The sequence below is a fragment of the Phyllobates terribilis genome, unplaced genomic scaffold (assembly GCF_046119375.1).
Source record: "Phyllobates terribilis strain yellow unplaced genomic scaffold, ASM4611937v1 Scaffold_4__5_contigs__length_816908805, whole genome shotgun sequence".
Taxonomy (NCBI): Eukaryota; Metazoa; Chordata; class Amphibia; order Anura; family Dendrobatidae; genus Phyllobates; species Phyllobates terribilis.
In genome coordinates, this window is record NW_027362764.1 from 53,445,821 (window position 1) to 53,469,725 (window position 23,905).

General features: G+C 42.5%; 1 protein-coding gene and 1 long non-coding RNA gene across 5 annotated transcripts in view; one reads left to right on the forward strand and one right to left on the reverse strand.

The window, feature by feature from the left end:
- The window catches only part of SGCE (sarcoglycan epsilon), a 141,495-nt gene extending 122,996 nt beyond the window's left edge, over positions 1-18,499 (forward strand). For 2 of the 4 annotated variants that reach the window (XM_073677337.1, XM_073677334.1), the window contains 5 exons: positions 6,395-6,421; positions 11,304-11,492; positions 14,906-14,949; positions 15,973-16,007; positions 16,717-18,499. In XM_073677337.1, the coding sequence (XP_073533438.1) occupies positions 6,395-6,421; positions 11,304-11,492; positions 14,906-14,949; positions 15,973-16,007; positions 16,717-16,767 (346 nt within the window). In that variant the 3' untranslated portion in view covers positions 16,768-18,499. The remainder of the gene's footprint in view (positions 1-6,394; positions 6,422-11,303; positions 11,493-14,905; positions 14,950-15,972; positions 16,008-16,716) is intronic. The other 2 variants (XM_073677336.1, XM_073677335.1) reach the window with 2 other exon arrangements.
- The window catches only part of LOC141264919 (uncharacterized), a 91,907-nt gene that overhangs the window by 1,837 nt on the left and 66,165 nt on the right, over positions 1-23,905 (reverse strand). Inside the window, exon 2 of the long non-coding RNA XR_012320024.1 lies at positions 6,499-6,581. This is a non-coding gene — a long non-coding RNA (uncharacterized lncRNA). The remainder of the gene's footprint in view (positions 1-6,498; positions 6,582-23,905) is intronic.

Consider the following 23,905-nt stretch of genomic DNA (forward strand, 5'->3'; position numbering starts at 1 on the left):
ATCCATTTGACAGAAAGTTCTACAAGTGCAAACTTCTTGTGTGGCCGATAAATGGTTGTGATTAGCTGTAAAAGTGCAACGCACCTTGTTAAATAACCACCCAATTATTCTACTTTACAGTAAATATCCAACCCTGAATTACATATGTCCAAAACTACTATGCCTATGCTTTCTTAAAGGGAATGTGTCATCAGAACATCAGAACATGACCTATTGTTTAGAGATTTTTTTTTTACTTCGGGATATTTTTTGTTATATCAGTCTGTTAAAAAGAAATAAAATCTTGCAATTTTTCAAACTGGTCACTGCGGCCATTTTAGACTCATTCCTGTTCTTTACAGAAGACTTTTCAGTAGTCTCAATCATTACAGGACGACGAATTACAGTAGATGACACAGAATCCACCATTCACAATAGGTGATGTGACAGTCATTGTACAGGAGGAGGAGGAGGTGAGCTGTGCCATCACTTATTGTGAATGGTGAATCCTGTGTTATCTACTGTATATAGAGGTGTTATCAGTCATTGTACAGGAGGAGGAGGTGAGCTGTGACATCATCTATTGTGAATGGTGGATCATGTGTTATCTACTGTATATAGAGGTGCTATCAGTCATTGTACAGGAGGAGGAGAAGGTGAGCTGTGACATCACCTATTGTTAATGGTGGATCCTGTGTTATCTACTGTATATAGAGGTGTTATCAGTCATTATACAGGAGGAGGAGGTGAGCTGTGACATCATCTATTGTGAATGGTGAATCCTGTGTTATCTACTGTATATAGAGGTGTTATCAGTCATTGTACAGGAGGAGGAGGAGGTGAGCTGTGCCATCACCTATTGTGAATGGTGGATCATGTTTTATCTACTGTATATAGAGGTGCTATCAGTTATTGTACAGGAGGAGGAGAAGGTGAGCTGTGACATCACCTATTGTGAATGGTGGATCCTGTGTTATCTACTGTATATAGAGGTGTTATCAGTCATTGTACAGGAGGAGGAGGTGACCTGTGAAATCACCTATTGTGAATGGTGGATTCTGTGTTATCTACTGTATATAGAGGTGTTATCAGTCATTGTACAGGAAGAGGAGGTGAGCTGTGAAATCACCTATTGTGAATGGTGGATCCTGTGTTATCTACTGTATATAGAGGTGTTATAAGTCATTATACAGGAGGAGGTGAGCTGTGACATCACCTATTGTGAATGGTGGATCCTGTGTTATCTACTGTATATAGAGGTGTTATCAGTCATTGTACAGGAAGAGGAGGTGAGCTGTGAAATCACCTATTGTGAATGGTGGATCCTGTGTTATCTACTGTATATAGAGGTGTTATAAGTCATTATACAGGAGGAGGTGAGCTGTGACATCACCTATTGTGAATGGTGGATCCTGTGTTATCTACTGTATATAGAGGTGTTATCAGTCATTGTACAGGAGGAGGAGGAGGTGAGCTGTGACATCGCCTATTGTGAATGGTGGATCCTGTGTTATCTCCTGTATATAGAGGTGTTAACAGTCATTGTACAGGTGGAGGAGGAGGTGAGCTGTGACATCACCTATTGTGAATGGTGGATCCTGTGTTATCTACTGTATATAGAGGTGTTATCAGTCATTGTACAGGAGGAGGAGGTGACCTGTGAAATCACCTATTGTGAATGGTGGATTCTGTGTTATCTACTGTATATAGAGGTGTTATCAGTCATTGTACAGGAAGAGGAGGTGAGCTGTGAAATCACCTATTGTGAATGGTGGATCCTGTGTTATCTACTGTATATAGAGGTGTTATCAGTCATTGTACAGGACAAGGAGGTGAGCTGTGATATCACCTATTGTGAATGGTGGATTCTGTGTTATCTACTGTATATAGAGGTGTTATCAGTCATTGTACAGGAGGAAGGAGGTGAGCTGTGACATCACCTATTGTGAATGGTGGATCCTGTGTTATCTACTGTATATAGAGGTGTTATCAGTCATTGTACAGGAGGAAGGAGGTGAGCTGTGACATCACCTATTGTGAATGGTGGATCCTGTGTTATCTACTGTATATTGAGGTGTTATCAGTCATTGTACAGGAGGAGGAGGTGAGCTGTGACATCACCTATTGTGAATGGTGGATCCTGTGTTATCTACTGTATATAGAGGTGTTATCAGTCATTGTACAGGAGAAGGAGGTGAGTTGTGATATCACCTATTGTGAATGGTGGATCCTGTGTTATCTACTGTATATAGAGGTGTTAATCAGTCATTGTACAGGAGGAGGGGGAGGTGAGCTGTGACATCACCTACTGTGAATGGTGGATCCTGTGTTATCTACTGTATATACAGGAGATACCAATAAATGGGCCAACTCTATAATAACCTCTTTAATTCATCAAGAAAATCAATATAAACAAACAGAGGTTTCTTTATAAAATTGAACAACTCTTTATTTCATACATAATTAAAAACAACACAAAATATTAAAAAGGTATGAAAATATTGCAGTAATGGGCATCTAGTGGCATGACCAATACACATTAAATCTTTATTCATAAACAGGATACATGGCATACAAATCTTTAAAGTGCATAGTGCTAGTAAAATACTACAATGTCGCCATCTAGTGAAGATGTCTTATAAAAAACAGACAACAAATATTTATTTTAATGGCTCAAAAATCAATTTTTTAACACAGACTTCTATGCACTATTACCGTCCTGTTACTTGTCGTGCTAATGGTGCAACATGGGCATTAGACAGTGACACAATCTAAACAAATTATAACATAATATATCAATGTCCAGGGAGCACCATCACAGCACACAAATCCTCATGAATTTTTTACAACATAATTACCAAATAAGGGATGGTCAGCCACACAGAAATGTCCACCTTAACGCGCGTTTCGCACGAGCTTCTTGAAGAGCTTCTGTTTGTTTATTTTGGTTTTCTGTATATAGAGGAGTTATCCATCATTGTACAGGAGGAAGAGGAGGTGAGCTGATAGCACCTCTATATACAGTAGATAACACAGGATCCACCATTCACAATAGGTGAAACAAGAGGGAATTGTAGGGAGAGAAAATAGGAAGCGCAGGCTTCTAAGTGTAGTAGTTAGATTCCAAGGGTATATACTCAGTATAAATCCACTCACCTATTTGGTATCTTGAGGTAAAGCATGTAAATCCAATCAGTGGATCACTCCATTCCTCTTTCCATTCAGTTTGCTGCAGAAATCTGGGAGCTGATGAGAGCACTGGACAGAGCTTTCATAGGCAATACCACTTTGTAAATGTTTTTTCCCAGCAATATGCGCTCCTGAAGGATGATGATGGAACTTGATATTCGGATTCAAAGAATTTTTATTTCAAACTAAAATACAACCGGTTTCGACTTCTTTGAGTCTTCCTCAGGTATAACATCATGCATGATGTTATACCTGAGGAAGACTCAAAGAAGTCGAAACCGGTTGTATTTTAGTGTGAAATAAAAATTCTTTGAATCCGAATATCAAGTTCCATCATCATCCTTCAGGAGCGCATATTGCTGGGAAAAAACATTTACATTCACAATAGGTGATATCACAGCTCACCTCCTCCTCTTCATTTCACAATGACCTATGCACACGCTCATTAGATGCTCAAATACAAAAGATAGAAAGTGTGAGTATATTCATTGCAGCTAATGTACATGTAAATTCCTGAAAGAACAGGAAGTTAGAGTCTAGAGCACTCCTAGTGGCCAGTGTCAAAATTTCAAGTTTTCTACTTTTTATTTTTAATACAATATTGTGATATGGAAAAAAAAATAAGAAACAATATTGCCAATGTGTTTTTTTTTTTTAAATAATGCACATGGATCACAAAAACCTGATTTAAATAGAAGGCCATTTCTCTTATGATATATTCCTTTTAACCTCTTAGCGTTGAGTGCCGATCAAATAAGTTTAACCTCTTCAATGCTGCTGTCAAGAGTAATAGTGGAATTTAAAAGACTTCAATATGGCGGCTTGCCCGGCTGATGACCATTGGCAATCCGTGTGTTGTGATCGTGGGTTGGCCTCGGCAGCTGGGGGCTTACTGACGTCCCCCTTGCTTGCTTATGCGATCTCCTATGAAGCCCAAAGAGATCATCAGCTTCACAATACACTGCAATACTTTAGTATTTAGTATAGCATTTACTGTATTGCATAGGCCATCAAACAATCAGTTTCATGGAGTGCACATTAAAAATAAAAAAAATATATTAAAACGACATATAAAATTATTAAAAATACATATAATATATTATTAAAATATACAAAAATATTAACCCCGACGTATGCAAAATGTAATTAAAAAAATATTTGTTATTGCCGGGTGTATAGAATTTTTTTTTTTATCCCATAAGGTGAACGCTAAAACAGTAAAAAAAAGAATTGAAGTGTCAGAATAGGTGTTTTTCAGTCGCCAGAATTTACACCCAAAATGCAATAAAAAGCAATCAAAACATTATAGGCACCCAAAATGATGGGAATAAAAAGGACAACTCGACAGGCAAAGAATAAAGTAGTAAGAAAGTCCCAGGTCTGTGAAAATGGTGATACAAACCCCATTTTTTTTTTTTACAAAGTTTTACATTTTTATAACCAATAAAATGTAAAAAAAAAACCTTATAAGTTTAATGCTACCATAACCGTACTGAGCTGGATTGGTAATCATGTTATCAGGATATTTATACCGCACAGTCAATGCCCTAAAAATACATTTAGGAAAAAAAAAATCTAATTATATTTTTCCCATCGTATCACCAAACTTGGAATTATGTTTTCTTGTATTTCAATACATTAGATGGGAAAATGAATGCTGTTGCTCAAAAATAAAAACTTGTCCCACAAAAAAATAAAAATACAATAATGGCTCTTGGGGAAAAAAAGGAAGAAAAAACAAAAGCACCAAAAAGGAAAAATCATTAAATGATTAATATATACATCATTATAGCAGACGAAACTCCCATTTTTCTTATACAAAGCTCCTACTATCCTGAATAGATACAGAAAACAAATGGAATTTCAAATGATATACTTCTGGCTCCCTGCAGTTACCACTAGAGGGGGCTAATGAGCTTACTGCATACTAACTCATAATTGTTTATGCAGTAAGCTCCTAAGCTCCCCCTGGTGGACACTACAAGCAGTTAGAAATGTATCATTTATAGTAACTGAATATGTATGTAGGAAATTTGAAGCTCATTTATCGCAAAAATAGAGCTTTATCCACTATAAAGGTTTATTAAAAAAAAATATTATTCAAGTGTGGGGCTTTCATTTTTAATCGCTTATCATCATTTTTAATTTCTCATTACACATGATTGATTCTGATGAATGATTAATAACTAGGTCATATGTATATAATTAAAAAGATTCAGTATAAGGCCTCATGAACAGAACTGTCATATAGCGCCTATGCCATTCTCTGGGTCTATACTGAAGCATTTCTTCTGTGGGATAAAGCGGTGCTTTAGGAAGGACCCATATGGCGACACACAGTCCCCATGGGTCCGTCTGCCACCAGCAGGGTGCATAAGACCTCAAACTTCTAAATAAGATCAAATGAGAGAAATCTAAGACACCTGTCGTAATGAGTAAGGACTACAAAATGGGTCTCCGCGACCTTGGACACACTCGGAGTACTTTTTTTTGGGGTCTTCCAGAGTGAATTGACTATAGACAAAGATGGACGAAAGTTGGGTTAGACAGATCGCCATCTAGTGGTCATGTCTAGCTAGGAGAATCTCATGGTCTGGCGCAACCAAGGCATTCATACCATAGTGGTTGCCCATGGTCCCCTGCGGAGAGAGAGCGCCCAGCCTGGGTTGACCTCATCCTCTAAGGTCCTTTTACCCGAGCATCCATAAGAACGCTTGTTCCCGATCCCAAAATGATCCCATATTAATCATTGTTGATGGTGATGTGCTGTCCACGATGACCGTATTCTGTCCCAATACAGTTTGTACCGGTCCATGTGAAAGGGCCATGGTCAATCGTCATGGGCAGAAACCTAAACATGCCTTTATTTTAGTGGGTGCAGTGCTGGGAACACTACTAAAAAGCAAACAGGGGATGGGAAGTGAAGCCCGAGGCCATGGAAGGGAGATGGAGGGGCAAGCATCAAGGCCTCCTAATAACGGGGTGTAGTGGTGGTCATCGGCGGAGGTCTGCCATAGGCTCCCTTTCTTCTAACACTCTGGATCACACGTGGAGAACCATCTCATCCATCATGATAAACACTGATGTACATGACTGTTTGCCTTTGCAGTCCTTACAGCAGTATTTACGGCTCATATAGTCCCATCGTTGTCCCCATCGTAGACTTAAGACGTGCTCCGAATATCAATGCTATAATTTAATTTCATTCATTTTGTTTCGTTTCTAGGGAAAAGAGAAACATGCAAACACCAGAGTAAGTGTCTTCTCTATGTCTCCTCGTTGTCATATTATAATACCGCGCCTCACCGTAGCTTGTCACGCCTCACCCACCTGCTCCATGCTTCTCATCCACATCCAGTCATCTCTTAATTTTGGTGAACGCTGCTTGTAGATTACGTAGGTTCAGTAGGCACCTGGGGAAGAAGAAAAGTCAGTCACGACCCTGTCAATGTGTGTATATTATGAAAATGGTGCTTTCCTCTCGATGTGGTCTAGGGAAAAAAAGGGAGGAAATGCAAAAAAAATTAGGAATTACAAATATTTTGTATGTATTTGATACATTTAAGATTGTTTTCTTTGTAATTTGTAAATATTTTTTTTCTTTGATACATTTAAATTTGTTTTCCTCCTGACCTAGTGGAAATCTGTTTATATCTTGTCTGCAACCACCAATTGCCTGGGGGCCATGTTATGTTGAAATCTATCAAGGGCTCACTCAAGGGGTGAATCCTCGAGACCCAAGGTCCGGGTGGGCACACAGGCCATGGGCGTCAGCGCAGCAGGCAGTTGAGGTACTAGGGAAATGCTGAGAGGTAGCAAAGGTACTGGATTCCACAGGCAGACAGGAGATGTCCTGGAGACTGCAGACAAGTATCAGAGGTCCTGGAAGACCAGGAACAAGTAGCCGAGGTACTGGAAGCTGTGGGCAGATAGGAGACGTCCTGGAAGACTGGGAACAAGTAGCAGGGGTACTGGGAGCTGCATGCAGACAGGAGACATCTAGGAGACAGTAGCTAAATAGCAGAGGTACTGGAAGCTGCATGCAGACAGGAGGCATCTGCGAGTCCACAGAGAGGTAGCAGAAATTATCAAAACAGCAGGGAGATATGTAGCAGAGGTTCTGGAAGAAAGGGAGCAATTAGCAGAGGTACTGGAAGCTGCATGCAGATAGGAGACGTTCAGGAGACTGCAGACGGGGGCAGAGGTCCTGGAAGACTGGGAACAAGTAGCAGAGGTAATGGATGCCACAGGCAGACAGGAGATGTCCTGAAGACCGCAGACATTTAGTAGAGGTTCTGGAAGACAGGGAATAAGTAGCAGATGTACTGGAAGACCCATGCAGACAGGAGACATCCGGGAGATCGCAGAAAAGTAGCAGGGGTACTAGAAGGCACATGCAGACTGGAGACATCTGAGAGACCACAGACAGATAGCAGAGGTCCTGGAAACGGCAGGAGTACATGTAGCAGAGGTTCTGGAAGACAGGGAACAAATAGCAGAGATACTGGAAGCCATAAGCAGACAGGAGACGTTTGGGAGACCGCAGACAGGGGGCAGAGGTCCTGGAAGACCGGGAACAAGTAGCAGAGGTACTGGAAGCTGAATGCAGACAGAAGACATCAAGGAGACCGAAGACAGGTAGCAGAGGTCCTGGAAACAGCAGGGGGACATGTAGCAGAGGATCTAGAAGACAGCAAACATGTATTAGAGGTTTTAGAAGACAGGGAACACGTACCAGAGGTGAAGCTGCATGCAAACAGGAGACGTCCGGGAGACCGCAGACAGGGAGCTGTGCACAGACAAACTAAAAGTCTTAATACCAAGATCCAGGTGTGTGTCTTACATAGGCCCAGGAAATTCAACACATGGGAGCACGCCGGGCTACTTGAAAAGCCAGATTTGGAGCACAAGAAAGTTTAGCGGACCAGGGCATAGGTAGCAGAGCCCAGACCCGGGACAGGTGTGAAACAAAATCTAAAGTTTTGGGAATTCTGCTTATCCATTAACTAATTCATGGAATAGATGCACTATGGAGTGGGGGGACAGACACAGTAATACTCTCTGTAGTTTTGGGTTGTAAGCACTACTTGGGCAGGCTATGCTGTGCCTATGGAAGGCATGCTACGTTACAGTCATAATGAGCAGTGCCAGTCATGTTGGCACTTGGTACATCAGAAGCTTGTGGTTGAACAGTTTCTAACACTAAGGCTATGTTCACATGTTGCGTTTTTGCAGCGTTTTTTTACTTGTTTTTTTTTAATGCAAGTTAAAAGCTTTATTTTACCGTACCAGCAAAAGCTCTGAGATATCAGAAATCTCATGCACGTGATTTAGAAACTGGTGCTTTATGGAAAACTGCAGCATGTCACTTTTTTCAGCTTTTTGCATTTTTTTTTTGCAGCGTTTGTTTTACCATAGAAGGCAATGAGAGTGAAAAATGCTGTATTTTTGCTGCATTTTTTGCTGCTTTTTGTTGAGTGAAACTAACTTTATCAAACATATACTGCAGACAAATGACGCATAGGATTTATACCAAAAACACAGTGAAAATGCAGCAAAACGCAAAAAAACCTGCTTTTAGTAAGCAACGTTTGTTTTACTGCCAAGAGAGCAGGTTTTGGCTGCAGAAAAAAAGCAACGTGTGAACATAACCAATGACCTCAGTCCATACATGCCCTATACATTTGGCACTCCCTTCTTTATGCCAGAATGAAGAATCGCCTGGTATCACCCATTCTGTCAATGCATGTCATGGACTTTCACTACTGCCATGTAGTACTAAATTTCTACTGTAGAGGGCACTGCAAGGAAATGTCTGATTGGAAGTGGCTTTAGTCAGTGATTACAGCTTTGGATTAGAGGGTTGTTTTAATTAAATACAAACTGAAGTGTTATTGCTGTACAGTACGTTACCTACATAATGCCATTCAGCAGTGATGGCGAAGCTTTGAAAATCGGAGTGCCCAAACTGCAACCCAAAACCCACTTATTTATCACAAAGTGCCAACACAGCAATATAACCTGATTACTGAGGTTTTAGTTTAGAAAAAAAAGACATACATTAGGATCTTTTGTCGTAAAAGAAAAATACAGTATGATGAGCCCACAGCTCCCCTATACACAGCATGATGGGCCAACAGCTCCCCGATACACAGTATATTGGGTCCACAGCTCCTCTATACACAGTATATTGGGCCTCCAGCTCCCCTATACACAGTGTGATGGGCCCATAGCTCCCCTACATAGTATAATAGGGTCACTGCTCCCCTATACACAGTATAATAGGCAAACAGCTCCCCTATACACAGTATAATAGGCCCAAGGCTCCCCTATACACACTATAATGAGCCAACAATTCCCACACTTTAAGGACCCCCACAGTAGTCCCCACACTTTGAGGGTCCCCACACTGTATGAAGGCCCCCCCACAGTAGTCTTCACAATTTGAGAGTCCCCACACTTTATGAGGGCCCCGCACAATAGTCCCCACACTGTATGATGCGCCCCCACATTAGCCCGCATACTGTATGAGGGTGACTCACAGTATTCCCCTAAACTGTATAATGGCCCCCACATTAGCTCCCACGCTGTATATTGGTCCCAACATTTGCCCCTACAATGTATGAGGGTCCCCACACTGTATAATTCCCCCATGATTACACCAAAAGTTTTAAGTAAAATAAAAAATATCATATACTCACCTAATCCAGGATCTCGACAAGTCCACCAGAGGTGGGCCAATGGGTTGACACCGGGACTCTGATGTCCTGTGCGTGTGCCGGTGCCTTTGCTAGTGCATCATCCTGCTGTTCTGGAGATCTCAGGCTTAAAGCGACCTGCGGTCTACAGAACGGAGAGTGGTAAATGCAGGGAGATGGTGTCTCCTTGCTCTACCGCAGGGTTCTGTAGTGCTGGTATGACGCGTGCCATGGGTTCGTCACCACTATCAAACAGTAACCTTATCGTGTTCACATGGTGGCGCCATACTGCATCTTGTCTATTTAACAGTACCATTAGGAGCAGATATGACGTAATAGTGCTTTTTAGTTCCCAAATAATTGAGCTAAATGATAGTGAGGTGCCCCACTCCAGCGTGACGTGCCCCACTCCAGCGTGACGTGCCCCACTCCAGCGTGACGTGCCCCACCCCAGCGTGACGTGCCCCACTCCAGCGTGACGTGCCCCACTCCAGCGTGACGTGGCCCACTCCAGCGTGACGTGCCCCACCCCAGCGTGACGTGCCCCACTCCAGCGTGACGTGCCCCACTCCAGCGTGACGTGCCCCACCCCAGCGTGACGTGCCCCACTCCAGCGTGACGTGCCCCACTCCAGCGTGACGTGGCCCACTCCAGCGTGACGTGCCCCACTCCAGCGTGACGTGCCCCACTCCAGTGAGACGTGCCCCACTCCAGCGTGACGTGCCCCACTCCAGTGAGACGTGCCCCACTCCAGTGTGACGTGCCCCACTCCAGCGTGACGTGCCCCACTCCAGCGTGACGTGCCCCACTCCAGTGAGACGTGCCCCACTCCAGCGTGACGTGCCCCACTCTGGACTTCCTGAATTGCCTTCATCAAGGCCCTCAACCACTTGAAGGATAAATTATAATTGTCCTATTTGGTTACATCACATGTGATTGTCACTGTTCAAAAGCATATCAGTGTATGGAAGGTTTATTTATACAGTGATCAGTCCCCAAAATTGTAACCAAACATAACTCTATTGAATGGAAAGGGACCCAGCTGCAGTTCCACACACAACCTGTAGACAATGAGGTGGTGCTGTTTTTGGAAGACAACAGCCATGTTTTTCTACTCCTGTATGGGTGTATGCTATTATTCTATATTTTTTCTTGGTTCCGCATGGGCGGTGCTTGAGATGTTTTCTATCAAGGTTTTTATGTAAAGCAGTCAGTAATAATGGGTCATAAATGATTCCCGGGACCAGAGACACAATGTTTGGAAATGTTAAAATGATGAGTTATGGATTGATTGGCCTTTATAGTCACCACACTGCACACCAGCTGTAGATTATATGTTTATTAGAGGACAAAGGACTCTTCTCATTAATGTTGTAGTAAAATACTCAAAAGTTTTTAATAACACATATTTTATGTTATTTGTTATTTTTTATGCAGCATCCAGCTTGTTCACCATAACTCCATCCAGAAATCCACAAAAGAGCTCCGGGACATGTCTAAACACAGAGAAATCGCCTGGCCCCTGTCCACACTTCCAGTTTTCCATCCAGTGACAGGAGAAATGGTGCCCCCTCTGCACGCGGACTCGTACGATAACACCAACATGCCCCTGATGCAGACACAACAGTGAGTATCGCGAAATCTACACAATATCTACATGTGACAACCAACATGGAAATCCGACAAAGAGGTCAATAATATTTAGTTAAAAAAGACCTTTATTGTGACAATTTGGGTACATGGCGGCAAAGAAAAAGAGAGCACACACACATAGTGATACCGTATTACAATAAGAGAATATTGAATGTTTTTTATATATATAAAGTATAAATATAAAAAAGAGAGACACCAGGGCTAGATGGCAGTAGCTTCAACTATACTTGTAAATGTCAATGGTATGTCCCAGCTCATGTAGTGAAAAAATGTCATCCCAGACAATTAAAGCCAGTATGGGCGTAACCAGGATTATAACCTTCAGTATATACACATATCAGGGGATAATTTGTGTCAAAACTAGTTAGTTCACAAATGACATCAATAGTGATTGGTAAATGTCCACCATATACAGTACAGACCAAAAGTTTGGACACACCTTCTCATTTAACGATTTTTCAGTATTTTCATGACTATGAGAATTGTACATTCACACTGAAGGCATCAAAACTATGAATTAACACATGTGGAATTATATACTTAACAAAAAAGTGTGAAACAACTGAAAATATGTTTTATATTCTAGGTTCTTCAAAGTAGCCACCTTTTGCTTTGATGACTGCTTTGCACACTCTTGGCATTCTCTTGATGAGCTTCAAGAGGTAGTCACCGGAAATGGTTTTTACTTCACAGGTGTGCCCTGTCAGGTTTAATAAGTGGGATTTCTTGCCTTATAAGTGGGGTTGGGACCATCAGTTGTGTTGTGCAGAAGTCTGGTGGATACACAGCTGATAGTCCTACTGAATAGACTGTTAGAATTTGTATTATGGCAAGAAAAAAGCAGCTAAGTAAAGAAAAACGAGGAGCCATCATTACTTTAAGAAATGAAGGTCAGTCAGTCCTAAACATTGGGCAAACTTTGAAAGTGTCCCCAAGTGCAGTTGCAAAAACCATCAAGCGCTACAAAGAAACTGGCTCACATGAGGACCGCCCCAGGAAAGGAAGACCAAGAGTCACCTCTGCTTCTGAGGATAAGTTTATCCGAGTCACCAGCCTCAGAAATCGCAGGTTAACAGCAGCTCAGGTCAGAGACCAGGTCAATGCCACACAGAGTTCTAGCAGCAGACACATCTCTACAACAACTGTTAAGAGGAGACTTTGTGCAGCAGGCCTTCATGGTAAAATAGCTGCTAGGAAACCACTGCTAAGGACAGGCAACAAGCAGAAGGAGAGTGATGGGGTGCTACGCCAGATGACCTGGCCTCCACAGTCACCTGACCTGAACCCAATCGAGATGGTTTGGGGTGAGCTGGACCGCAGAGTGAAGGCAAAAGGGCCAACAAGTGATAAGCATCTCTGGGAACTCCTTCAAGATTGTTGGAAGACCATTTCCGGTGACTACCTCTTGAAGCTCATCAAGAGAATGCCAAGAGTGTGCAAAGCAGTCATCAAAGCAAAAGGTGGCTACTTTGAAGAACCTAGAATATAAGACATATTTTCAATTGTTTCACACTTTTTTGTTAAGTATATAATTCCACATGTGTTAATTCATAGTTTTGATGCCTTCAGTGTGAATGTACAATTTTCATAGTCATGAAAATACAGAAAAATCTTTAAATGAGAAGGTGTGTCCAAACTTTTGGTCTGTACTGTATATATTGTGTTCAAATGGTTCATACCTGGTTTGTGGGACATGCACGTATGGTAATAGCTCTGGGCTCAATGGTCCTACTACTGGTGTGGTGCTCACCCCGACGCGCGTTTTGGTGCGTCCATCTACATGTGATGGATGTAACTCACAAATTCTAGATGCTAGAATGTTATTCCAGCATGTAAGTGTCTAAGTGGTGTGAAAATTCCTATTATTCTTTTTTTTTTTGTTCCGCGTGGGTGGTGCTTAGAGAGGATTTATTTTATTACTCTATATTGAGGTTCCAATTAAAGTCCAGTGATCTGATGATATAATGGCCAAAAAATCTTAGTACTCCAGCTAAGTCTTTACTGACCAAATAGTATAGGAATTTGATAGTTCTGAAGTGCAGAGCCAACGAGTATGGATAGTATATAATTATCAAGGATTAATTAAGAAAAATTAATGAGCATTTAATGTTTTATTCAGAGGTGGACATGATTTAGTTTTGCTTGGAAAAGCAGGATGCATTGATGGACTTTACAGAAGGTCTCCTTTCAAGTCTTGTGATCTGCTGTTATAATGGCCAATAAATCCTGTTGGTCCTGTGAGAGCGAAGTCCTTACTGACCTATTGACATAGGAATTTAGTACGTTTTGTGCAATGCCAACTGGATATTTATGGTGGCTTATTATAAATATGGATTTAAAAATTAAAGATCACCTAATTTTGAAGGATTGTTATTATTTAGCTCCGCGTGGGTGGAGCCTGGATAAGGATGTATTTGAGATATTTTAGATTGAGTTATCTTTTGAAGTCTACTAGGACCACAGTATGTGACTATAAATGTGATACAGTCTCTGTTATTATGGAATAATATATATATAAATTTGTATTTAGATCTAGATTTAGGTGTCTTTTGAAGTCTAGTGATCTGGTGGTACAGCGGCCAATAAATCCCATGGTATAGAAATATGTCGCGACTATGGTATAGGAATTTGATGTTTCTTTTGTGTAGTGCCAACTAGGTTGGATAGTACCTAAGTATAACAATGTATTAAATAAGTTAATGAGAATTGAATGTTTTATTCAAGGGACATTATTTAGTTCCTCGTGGGTGGTGTTTGAATAAGGAGGATGCATTGAGATATTCTAGTTTGAGGTTTCTTTTGAGGTCTAGTGATATGGTGGTATAGTGGCTAATAAATCCTATTGGTCCCAGGGTAGAGAACTCGGTGCTTTAATTCCTCATGGGTGGTGGGATGGGAGGATGCGTTGAGATACTCTAAATTGGAGGTATTTTTTGAAGTCTACTAGGACCACAGTATGTGACTATAAAAGGTGATATAACCTCTTTTATTCTGGAATAATATATATAAATTAATATTTAGATCTAGATTTAGGTGTGTTTTGAAGTCTAGTGATCTGGTGGTACAGTGGCCAATAAATCTTGGTGGTCCCGGAGTAATGAAATAAGTCAGTAATGATGAAATGGTATAGGAGATTTGTGTTTCTTTTGTGCAGCGCCAACTAGTAGGGATTGAAGCTAAATATAAAAATTTATTAAATAAGTTAACGAACTTTGAATATTTTATTCAAGGAACATTATTTAGTTCCTCATGGGCGGGGTTTGCATAAGGAGGATGGATTGAGATATTCTAGTTTGAGGTTTCTCTCGAGGTGCTTGTAACTAGTCAAGAATGTTTTGAATGTCTTCTTATGTGTTACCCAGTCTTTTTCATTCTTTCTTTCCTAGGACTTTACCGCATCAGACTCAGATACCTCAACAGCAAAATGCAGGTCAGTAGAGGCAAGCATTACAGATCATTAGGTATCTGGTACTATGAAACATCTGGTAATACGAACCATGTCACAGCTTGCTGACTGATCGCCGCAGGTCTGGCTTCAGTAGACCATCCTAGAGGCAACTAGTTGGCATTGTACAGATTTACCTGCTTCTCCCACAAGGACTGATTCAACGCCTCATCACAACAGGCTGCAAAACACATCTCAACCACTGGGTGGCGGTATAAACACATAATGCATAAACCTCTCCCGACAGATTATGGCAAAATTATTTTTTTGGGATATGCTAAGCCAAGCCAAGAGGGAAGTAGAAGAAGGACACATCTGTAGTAATTCATATTAAAATGGCGACCATATAATGTATGGTCGGCTACGACCACCATTATTTTTTGTCACTCTGCTTTGGCTCCTGGAGGGAGATTCCAGTGGAGCTTCCTACTGCACATGCTCACAGTCACCTGTCCTAACATCCTAGGACAGATTTCTGTCAGTGTAACAAGGCGGCGGCCATTTTAATTCTATAGCGATTACCTCTCTAGACAAAACGATTGTGATTTGCTAATTAAAAGTATTTAGGAATTTATTTATAATGACATTATCGTTAGTTGTTTTTTTTCTCTGTTCCCGGAGAACAACTTTAAGGAGTCTGAATTTCTCATGATACAAACGCAATACATTATCTCGACAGGCTGCAGTGCACATCACAACCACTGGGTCGCCACAAATTAACACATATGGTATAAACAACTCCTGGCAGAGTATCGCAAAATCATATATTTTTTTTAAAAGCTGTTCAGCACTCGCATATGTTGAGCCAAGAGGAAAGATAAGAAAAGACATATCTGTTTATTATGGAGAGCCACTTCAGTTTTCTACTTCGATTCGAGGACCCTCACATAATATCGTATCTCAGTCTGTGCCCATACATACATGTTATATAGCAAACATGCTGGGAATGTGTAAAGATTTGGGGGATTGATTCCATTCTTCCTCTTTACTGCTGCATTCGGGATCCAGGAGAATTTCGGATGACCACTTTTCAGAGATTTGAGGTAAGTATAACCTATGTGCAGTGTAATTTACATCTGCAAGATGTAACCTCTGAGCAATAATTTGCCCTAGTATGGATATTTCCAAAAATCTGGTCGCTGATATTACTGAATTTTGTTAGGTCACATTGCTATGAGGTCTACAAAAATTTAAAGGGATGTTGCAAGAAAAGTCACCAAACTGCAGAATGAAGGTGGCTGAACTGCAATATGAGGCTGGAGAACATTTTTGCTTTAATTTAGGCAACTTCACTGATGTAAACAATAGGGAATCTGATGGACAATTTTTATTGTATTTTTTTTACTTAAATACATGTATTTGGGGCTAAAGTTTCCCAAAACTTTTCTAAATATACTTGAAAAAATTAAATTCTAAGTTCTATTGTTTTCCCCTATTTTTTGTTTATATTTTGTAATTATTGGGGGTCTCCGGTACACTACTTGGTCTCCTAGGAGGTTAACATCTCGTAATATATCCCGTGCCAAAAATTTGCGACTTAGAGCAGCTCTGAGGGTGGAGCGGCCAACCATAGAAATGAATCAGAACTTCAGTTAGACATGATCACTTTATTTTGAAAAGAATGGATATTGTTTTGTTGCGCGTGGGCAGAGCTTGGATAAGGATTTATTGAGGCGTCATTTGACGTGTACTAGGACCACAGCATGTGACCTCTTTTATTATGGAATAATGTGTATAAATTATTATTTACAGGTCAATGGTATACCTGAGGAGCGGAAACTCACCGAGGCCATAAATTTATAAAACAAAGAAAGGACAAAATCATCTTCAGTTTATCTCCAGATTTGCAGCTTTTTATTGACGTAACCTGCACGACGCCTCAGACTCCTCCGTCTACAGGATTATATTTAATTCCAGAACTATTTTATTTGTTTTTTTACCTTAACTTTTTATATGAATTTCTTTTTTTAATGTTACTGTAATACCTGCGCCATATAATGGAACAAGCGATAATATCAGAGCAACTGGCAGTGCTAGAGCAAAGGCAATGGTAGAGCAAGGGCAATGGTAAATCAACTGGTACTGCTAGAGCAAAGGCAATGGTAGAGCAAGGGCAATGATAAATCAACTGGTACTGCTAGAGCAAAGGCAATGGTAGAGCAAGGGCAATGGTAAATCAACTGGTACTGCTAGAGCAAAGGCAATGGTAGAGCAAGGGCAATGGTAAATCAACTGGTACTGCTAGAGCAAAGGCAATGGTAGAGCAAGGGCAATGATAAATCAACTGGTACTGCTAGAGCAAAGGCAATGGTAGAGCGAGGGCAATGATAAATCAACTGGTACTGCTAGAGCAAAGGCAATGGTAGAGCAAGGGCAATGATAAATCAACTGGTACTGCTAGAGCAAAGGCAATGGTAGAGCAAGGGCAATGGTAAATCAACTGGTACTGCTAGAGCAAAGGCAATGGTAGAGCGAGGGCAATGATAAATCAACTGGTATTGCTAGAGCAATGGCAACGGTAGAGCAAGGACAATGGTAAATCAACTGGTAATGCTAGAGCAAAGGCAATGGTAGAGCAAGGGCAATGGTAAATCAACTGGTAATGCTAGAGCAAAGGCAATGGTAGAGCAAGGGCAATGATAAATCAACTGGTAATGCTAGAGCAAAGGCAATGGTAGAGCAAGGGCAATGGTAAATCAACTGGTAATGCTAGAGCAAAGGCAATGGTAGAGCAAAGGCAATGGTAAATCAACTGGTAATGCTAGAGCAAAGGCAATGGTAGAGCAAGGGCAATGGTAAATCAACTGGTACTGCTAGAGCAAAGGCAATGGTAGAGCAAGGGCAATGGTAAATCAACTGGTACTGCTAGAGCAAAGGCAATGGTAGAGCAAGGGCAATGGTAAATCAACTGGTACTGCTAGAGCAAAGGCAATGGTAGAGCAAGGGCAATGGTAAATCAACTGGTACTGCTAGAGCAAATGCAATGGTAGAGCAAGGACAATGGTAAATCAACTGGTACTGCTAGAGCAAATGCAATGGTAGAGCAAGGACAATGGTAAATCAACTGGTACTGCCAGAGCAAAGGCAATGGTAGAGCAAGGGCAATGGTAAATCAACTGGTACTGCTAGAGCAAAGGCAATGGTAGAGCAAGGGCACTGGTAAATCAACTGGTAATGCTAGAGCAAAGGCAATAGTAGAGCAAGGGCAATGGTAGAGCAAGGGCAATGGTAGAGCAAGGGCAATGGTAAATCAACTGGTACTGCTAGAGCAAAGGCAATAGTAGAGCAAGGGCAATGGTAGAGCAAGGGCAATGGTAGAGCAAGGGCAATGGTAGAGCAAGGGCAATGGTAGAGCAAGGGCAATTATCCAGAAATGGGCAGTACCAGAACCCCTCATAGCTCCAAAGCAATTTATATATAAGAGGCAGCAATAAGAATCTACAAACACAATTCTGTATATAGGAGCAATGGACAAATCCTGGTCTACACCGCACAATGTTTCTGAATACAATTATAATAAAATACTTTTACAATACTTTTGCTCTCTGTGTATGTGCAATTTCTTGTTATTAGACGTCTTAACAGGACACTATTTAAACAATGGGGGGAGTCATTACTAGAGTTTCATGCAGTTTTTCAGGAAAAAAGGCACAAATTAAGCAAAAATGTATTGAAATGATACATGATCGACACATCATAACTAGAATACATGAATATCTAGAGATTACAGCAGAATTTACACATTTACTCCATTTGTCTTGCTTAAAGGAAATGCGCCATTGGAAAATTACCTACTGTTAAAATCAGGTTTTTATGTTAAATGTATTTACAAAAAATGTTGGTATTTTTTTTCATTATTTTTCTTATCATGTTCTGTTATTAAAAGGAAAAAACATAGTAATTTTGCTATTTTCAAACCGGCCACTAGGGGCTAATTTGAGACTCTAACTTTTAATTCATTCAGGAAACAACACATGTACATTACCCACAATGAACAGACCCCGACCCTATCTTTTGTACTGAAGCATCTAATGTGCGTGTGCAAGGGTCATTGTGAAGGGAAGAGCAAGGGGAGATGTGTCATCACCTATTGTGATTGGTGGATCCTGTGTTAACATACCTGCATTGATAACGAGACTGCTGAAAAGTCTTTTGTAAAGAGCAGAAAATATTAGCCTCACTGGCCTGTGTCAAAATTGCAAGATTTAATTTTTTTTTTTTTAATACAGATTATAAAAAAACGATTGTCAGTATTTTTTTTTAAATATGTGTAACTTAAAAACCTGATTTAAACAATAGGTCATTTTCTGATGAATAAATAAATGATCTTTAGTCAAAGTACTAAAATGCCACCAAAAGAAAAAAAAATTAAGTGAAAGTAAAAATTAAACATTTACTTTCAGAAAGATGCAAAACAAAAATAAACAGGTTTTCAGGGGACCAAATAGGATGTTTTCTTTTAAAACAGCGCCACACGTTTCCACAGGTTGTGTGCGGTATTGCAACACTAAACCATTGATGTTAATGAGGCTAAGGTGTAATACCAGACACAACCTGAGGACTGGGGTGGTGCTTTATTTTGGAAGAAATCAGCCATGTTTTTTCTATCCCTGTACAAACCCTTAAAGGGGGTTTATGTCAAAGATTCATAATTGCAATTGGAAGATGAATAAAACCTGAATTCACTGCCAGTATCTAAGGAGCTGGTACAGTCCTGGTCAGTGTGAGGATCCACAATCCTTGCCTTGTGATGAGTCCCCAAGCCGTGTCTTAGGGTGCCATCACAACTAAAAATGCCTGCGATGGGAATCATTTGCAACTATTCAGTGGAAGACTGAGGATGTGCAATATTAAAGGCAGATCGAAATGTAAAAAGCAACAAAAATGTCTTCTCCATTATGTACCATCAATTCCGTTGGCCAATTCCACAAACCAAACAGCAAAATAGGCAAGACTTATACAAACGTTACATAATAGTGGCTAGTCTTTATCATTTTTGGGTACCCCGGGGCATGGATTAAAGGGAACCTGTCATGTCTACAAATGATATTAACCAGCAGATACAGGGTTAATCTCCAAGTTACAATGCTGTCCGGCCACGATAGTGAAAGCCCGGCTACAGGGAGGAAATAAACTTTATTCCTCCCGGGAGCCGCCGGCTTTCAGTTTTAAAAGTATGCATGGAGCGGTAACCGTCATCAACCAGTACACAATGAGCGGCAGTTGTAAGCACTCCACATCACTATGATTGACAGCCGGCATCTGTGCAGAGCGGACTGTTAATCAAAGTGCTGGAGTGTGCTTACAGAGCGAACTGTTAATCAAAGTGCCAGGGTGTGCTTACAGAGCGAGCTGTAAATCAAAGTGCCTGGGTGTGCTTACAGAGCGAGCTGTCACTCAGAGTGCCAGGGTGTGCTTACAGAGTGAGCTGTAAATCAAAGTACTGGGGTGTGCTTACAGAGCGAGCTGTAAATCAAAGTGCCGGGTGTGCTTACAGAGCGAGCTGTCACTCAAAGTGCCAGGGTGTGCTTACAGAGCGAGCTGTCAATCAAAGTGCCGGGGTGTGCTTACAGAGCGAGCTGTCAATCAGAGTGCCAGGGTGTGCTTACAGAGCGAGCTGTCAATCAGAGTCCCAGGGTGTGCTTACAGAGCGAGCTGTCAATCAAAGTGCAGGGGTGTGCTTACAGAGCGAGCTGTCAATCAGAGTGCCAGGGTGTGCTTACAGAGCGAGCTGTCAATCAAAGTGCCAGGGTGTGCTTACAGAGCGAGCTGTCAATCAGAGTGCCAGGGTGTGCTTACGGAGCGAGCTGTCAATCAGAGTGCCAGGGTGTGCTTACAGAGCGAGCTATAAATCAAAGTGCCAGGGTGTGCTTACAGAGCGAATTGTCACTCAAAGTGCCGGGGTGTGCTTACAGAGCGAACTGTAAATCAGAGTGCCAGGGTGTGCTTACAGAGCGAGCTGTCAATCAGAGTGCCGGAGTGTGCTTACAGAGCGAGCTGTCAATCAGAGTGCCAGGGTCTGCTTACAGAGCGAGCTGTCAATCAGAGTGCCGGGGTGTGCTTACAGAGCGATCTGTCAATCAAAGTTCCGGGGTGTGCATACAGAGCGAGCTGTAAATCAGAGTGCCAGGGTGTGCTTACAGAGCGAGCTGTCAATCATAGTTCCAGGGTATGCTTACAGAGCGAGCTGTCAAAGTTTCGGGGTGTGCTTACAGAGCGAGCTATAAATCAGAGTGCCGGGGCATGCTTACAGCTTACAGAGCGAGCTCTCATTCAAAGTGCCAGGGTGTGCTTATAGAGCGAGCTGTCAATCAGAGTGCCAGGGTGTGCTTACAGAGCGAGCTGTCAATCAAAGTGCAGGGGTGTGCTTACAGAGCGAGCTGTCAATCAGAGTGCCAGGGTGTGCTTACAGAGCGAGCTGTCAATCAAAGTGCCAGGGTGTGCTTACAGAGCGAGCTGTCAATCAGAGTGCCAGGGTGTGCTTACAGAGCGAGCTGTCAATCAGAGTGCCAGGGTGTGCTTACAGAGCGAGCTATAAATCAAAGTACCAGGGTGTGCTTACAGAGCGAATTGTCACTCAAAGTGCCGGGGTGTGCTTACAGAGCGAGCTGTCAATCAAAGTGCAGGGGTGTGCTTACAGAGCGAGCTGTCAATCAGAGTGCCAGGGTGTGCTTACAGAGCGAGCTGTTAATCAGAGTGCCGGAGTGTGCTTACAGAGCGAGCTGTCAATCAGAGTGCCAGGGTGTGCTTACAGAGCGAGCTGTCAATCAGAGTGTCGGGGTGTACTTACAGAGCGATCTGTCAATCAAAGTTCCGGGGTGTGCTTACAGAGCGAGCTGTAAATCAGAGTGACAGGGTGTGCTTACAGAGCGAGCTGTCAATCATAGTTCCAGGGTGTGCTTATAGAGCGAGCTGTCAATCAAAGTTCCGGGGTGTGCTTACAGAGCGAGCTGTAAATCAGAGTGCCGGGGCATGCTTACAGCTTACAGAGCGAGCTGTCATTCAAAGTGCCAGGGTGTGCTTATAGAGCGAGCTGTAAATCAAAGTACTGGGGTGTGCTTACAGAGCGAGCTGTCAATCAAAGTTCCGGGGTGTGCTTACAGAGCGAGCTGTAAATCAAAGTGCCGGGTGTGCTTACAGAGCGAGCTGTCAATCAAAGTGCCAGGGTGTGCTTACAGAGCGAATTGTCACTCAAAGTGCCAGGGTGTGCTTATAGAGCGAGCTGTCAATCAGAGTGCCAGCGTGTGCTTACAGAGCGAGCTATAAATCAAAGTGCCAGGGTGTGCTTACAGAGCGAATTGTCAATCAAAGTGCCAAGGTGTGCTTACAGAGCGAGCTGTCATTCAAAGTGCCAGGGTGTGCTTATAGAGCGAGCTGTCAATCAGAGTGCCAGGGTGTGCTTACAGAGTGAGCTGTAAATCAAAGTACTGGGGTGTGCTTACAGAGCGAGCTGTCAGAGTGCCAGGGTGTGCTTACAGAGTGAGCTGTAAATCAAAGTACTGGGGTGTGCTTACAGAGCGAGCTGTAAATCAAAGTGCCGGGTGTGCTTACAGAGCGAGCTGTCAATCAAAGTGCCAGGGTGTGCTTACAGAGCGAGCTGTCAATCAGAGTGCCAGGGTGTGCTTACAGAGCGAGCTGTCAATCAGAGTGCCAGGGTGTGCTTACAGAGCGAGCTGTCAATCAAAGTGCAGGGGTGTGCTTACAGAGCGAGCTGTCAATCAGAGTGCCAGGGTGTGCTTACAGAGCGAGCTATAAATCAAAGTGCCAGGGTGTGCTTACAGAGCGAATTGTCACTCAAAGTGCCAGGGTGTGCTTACAGAGCGAGCTGTCAATCAGAGTGCCGGAGTGTGCTTACAGAGCGAGCTGTCAATCAGAGTGCCAGGGTGTGCTTACAGAGCGAGCTGTCAATCAGAGTGCCGGGGTGTGCTTACAGAGCGATCTGTCAATCAAAGTTCCGGGGTGTGCATACAGAGCGAGCTGTAAATCAGAGTGCCAGGGTGTGCTTACAGAGCGAGCTGTCAATCATAGTTCCAGGGTATGCTTACAGAGCGAGCTGTCAAAGTTTCGGGGTGTGCTTACAGAGCGAGCTATAAATCAGAGTGCCGGGGCATGCTTACAGCTTACAGAGCGAGCTGTCATTCAAAGTGCCAGGGTGTGCTTATAGAGCGAGCTGTCAATCAGAGTGCCAGGGTGTGCTTACAGAGTGAGCTGTAAATCAAAGTGCCGGGTGTGCATACAGAGCGAGCTGTCAATCAAAGTGCCAGGGTGTGCTTACAGAGCGAGCTGTCAATCAGAGTGCCAGGGTGTGCTTACAGAGCGAGCTGTCAATCAGAGTGCCAGGGTGTGCTTACAGAGCGAGCTGTCAATCAAAGTGCCAGGGTGTGCTTACAGAGCGAGCTGTCAATCAGAGTGCCAGGGTGTGCTTACGGAGCGAGCTGTCAATCAGAGTGCCAGGGTGTGCTTACAGAGCGAGCTATAAATCAAAGTGCCAGGGTGTGCTTACAGAGCGAATTGTCACTCAAAGTGCCGGGGTGTGCTTACAGAGCGAGCTGTCAATCAGAGTGCCAGGGTGTGCTTACAGAGCGAGCTATAAATCAAAGTGCCAGGGTGTGCTTACAGAGCGAATTGTCAATCAAAGTGCCAAGGTGTGCTTACAGAGCGAGCTGTCATTCAAAGTTCCAGGGTGTGCTTATAGAGCGAGCTGTAAATCAAAGTACTGGGGTGTGCTTACAGAGCGAGCTGTCAATCAGAGTGCCAGGGTGTGCTTACAGAGTGAGCTGTAAATCAAAGTACTGGGGTGTGCTTACAGAGTGAGCTGTAAATCAAAGTACTGGGGTGTGCTTACAGAGCGAGCTGTAAATCAAAGTGCCGGGTGTGCTTACAGAGCGAGCTGTCAATCAAAGTGCCAGGGTGTGCTTACAGAGCGAGCTGTCAATCAGAG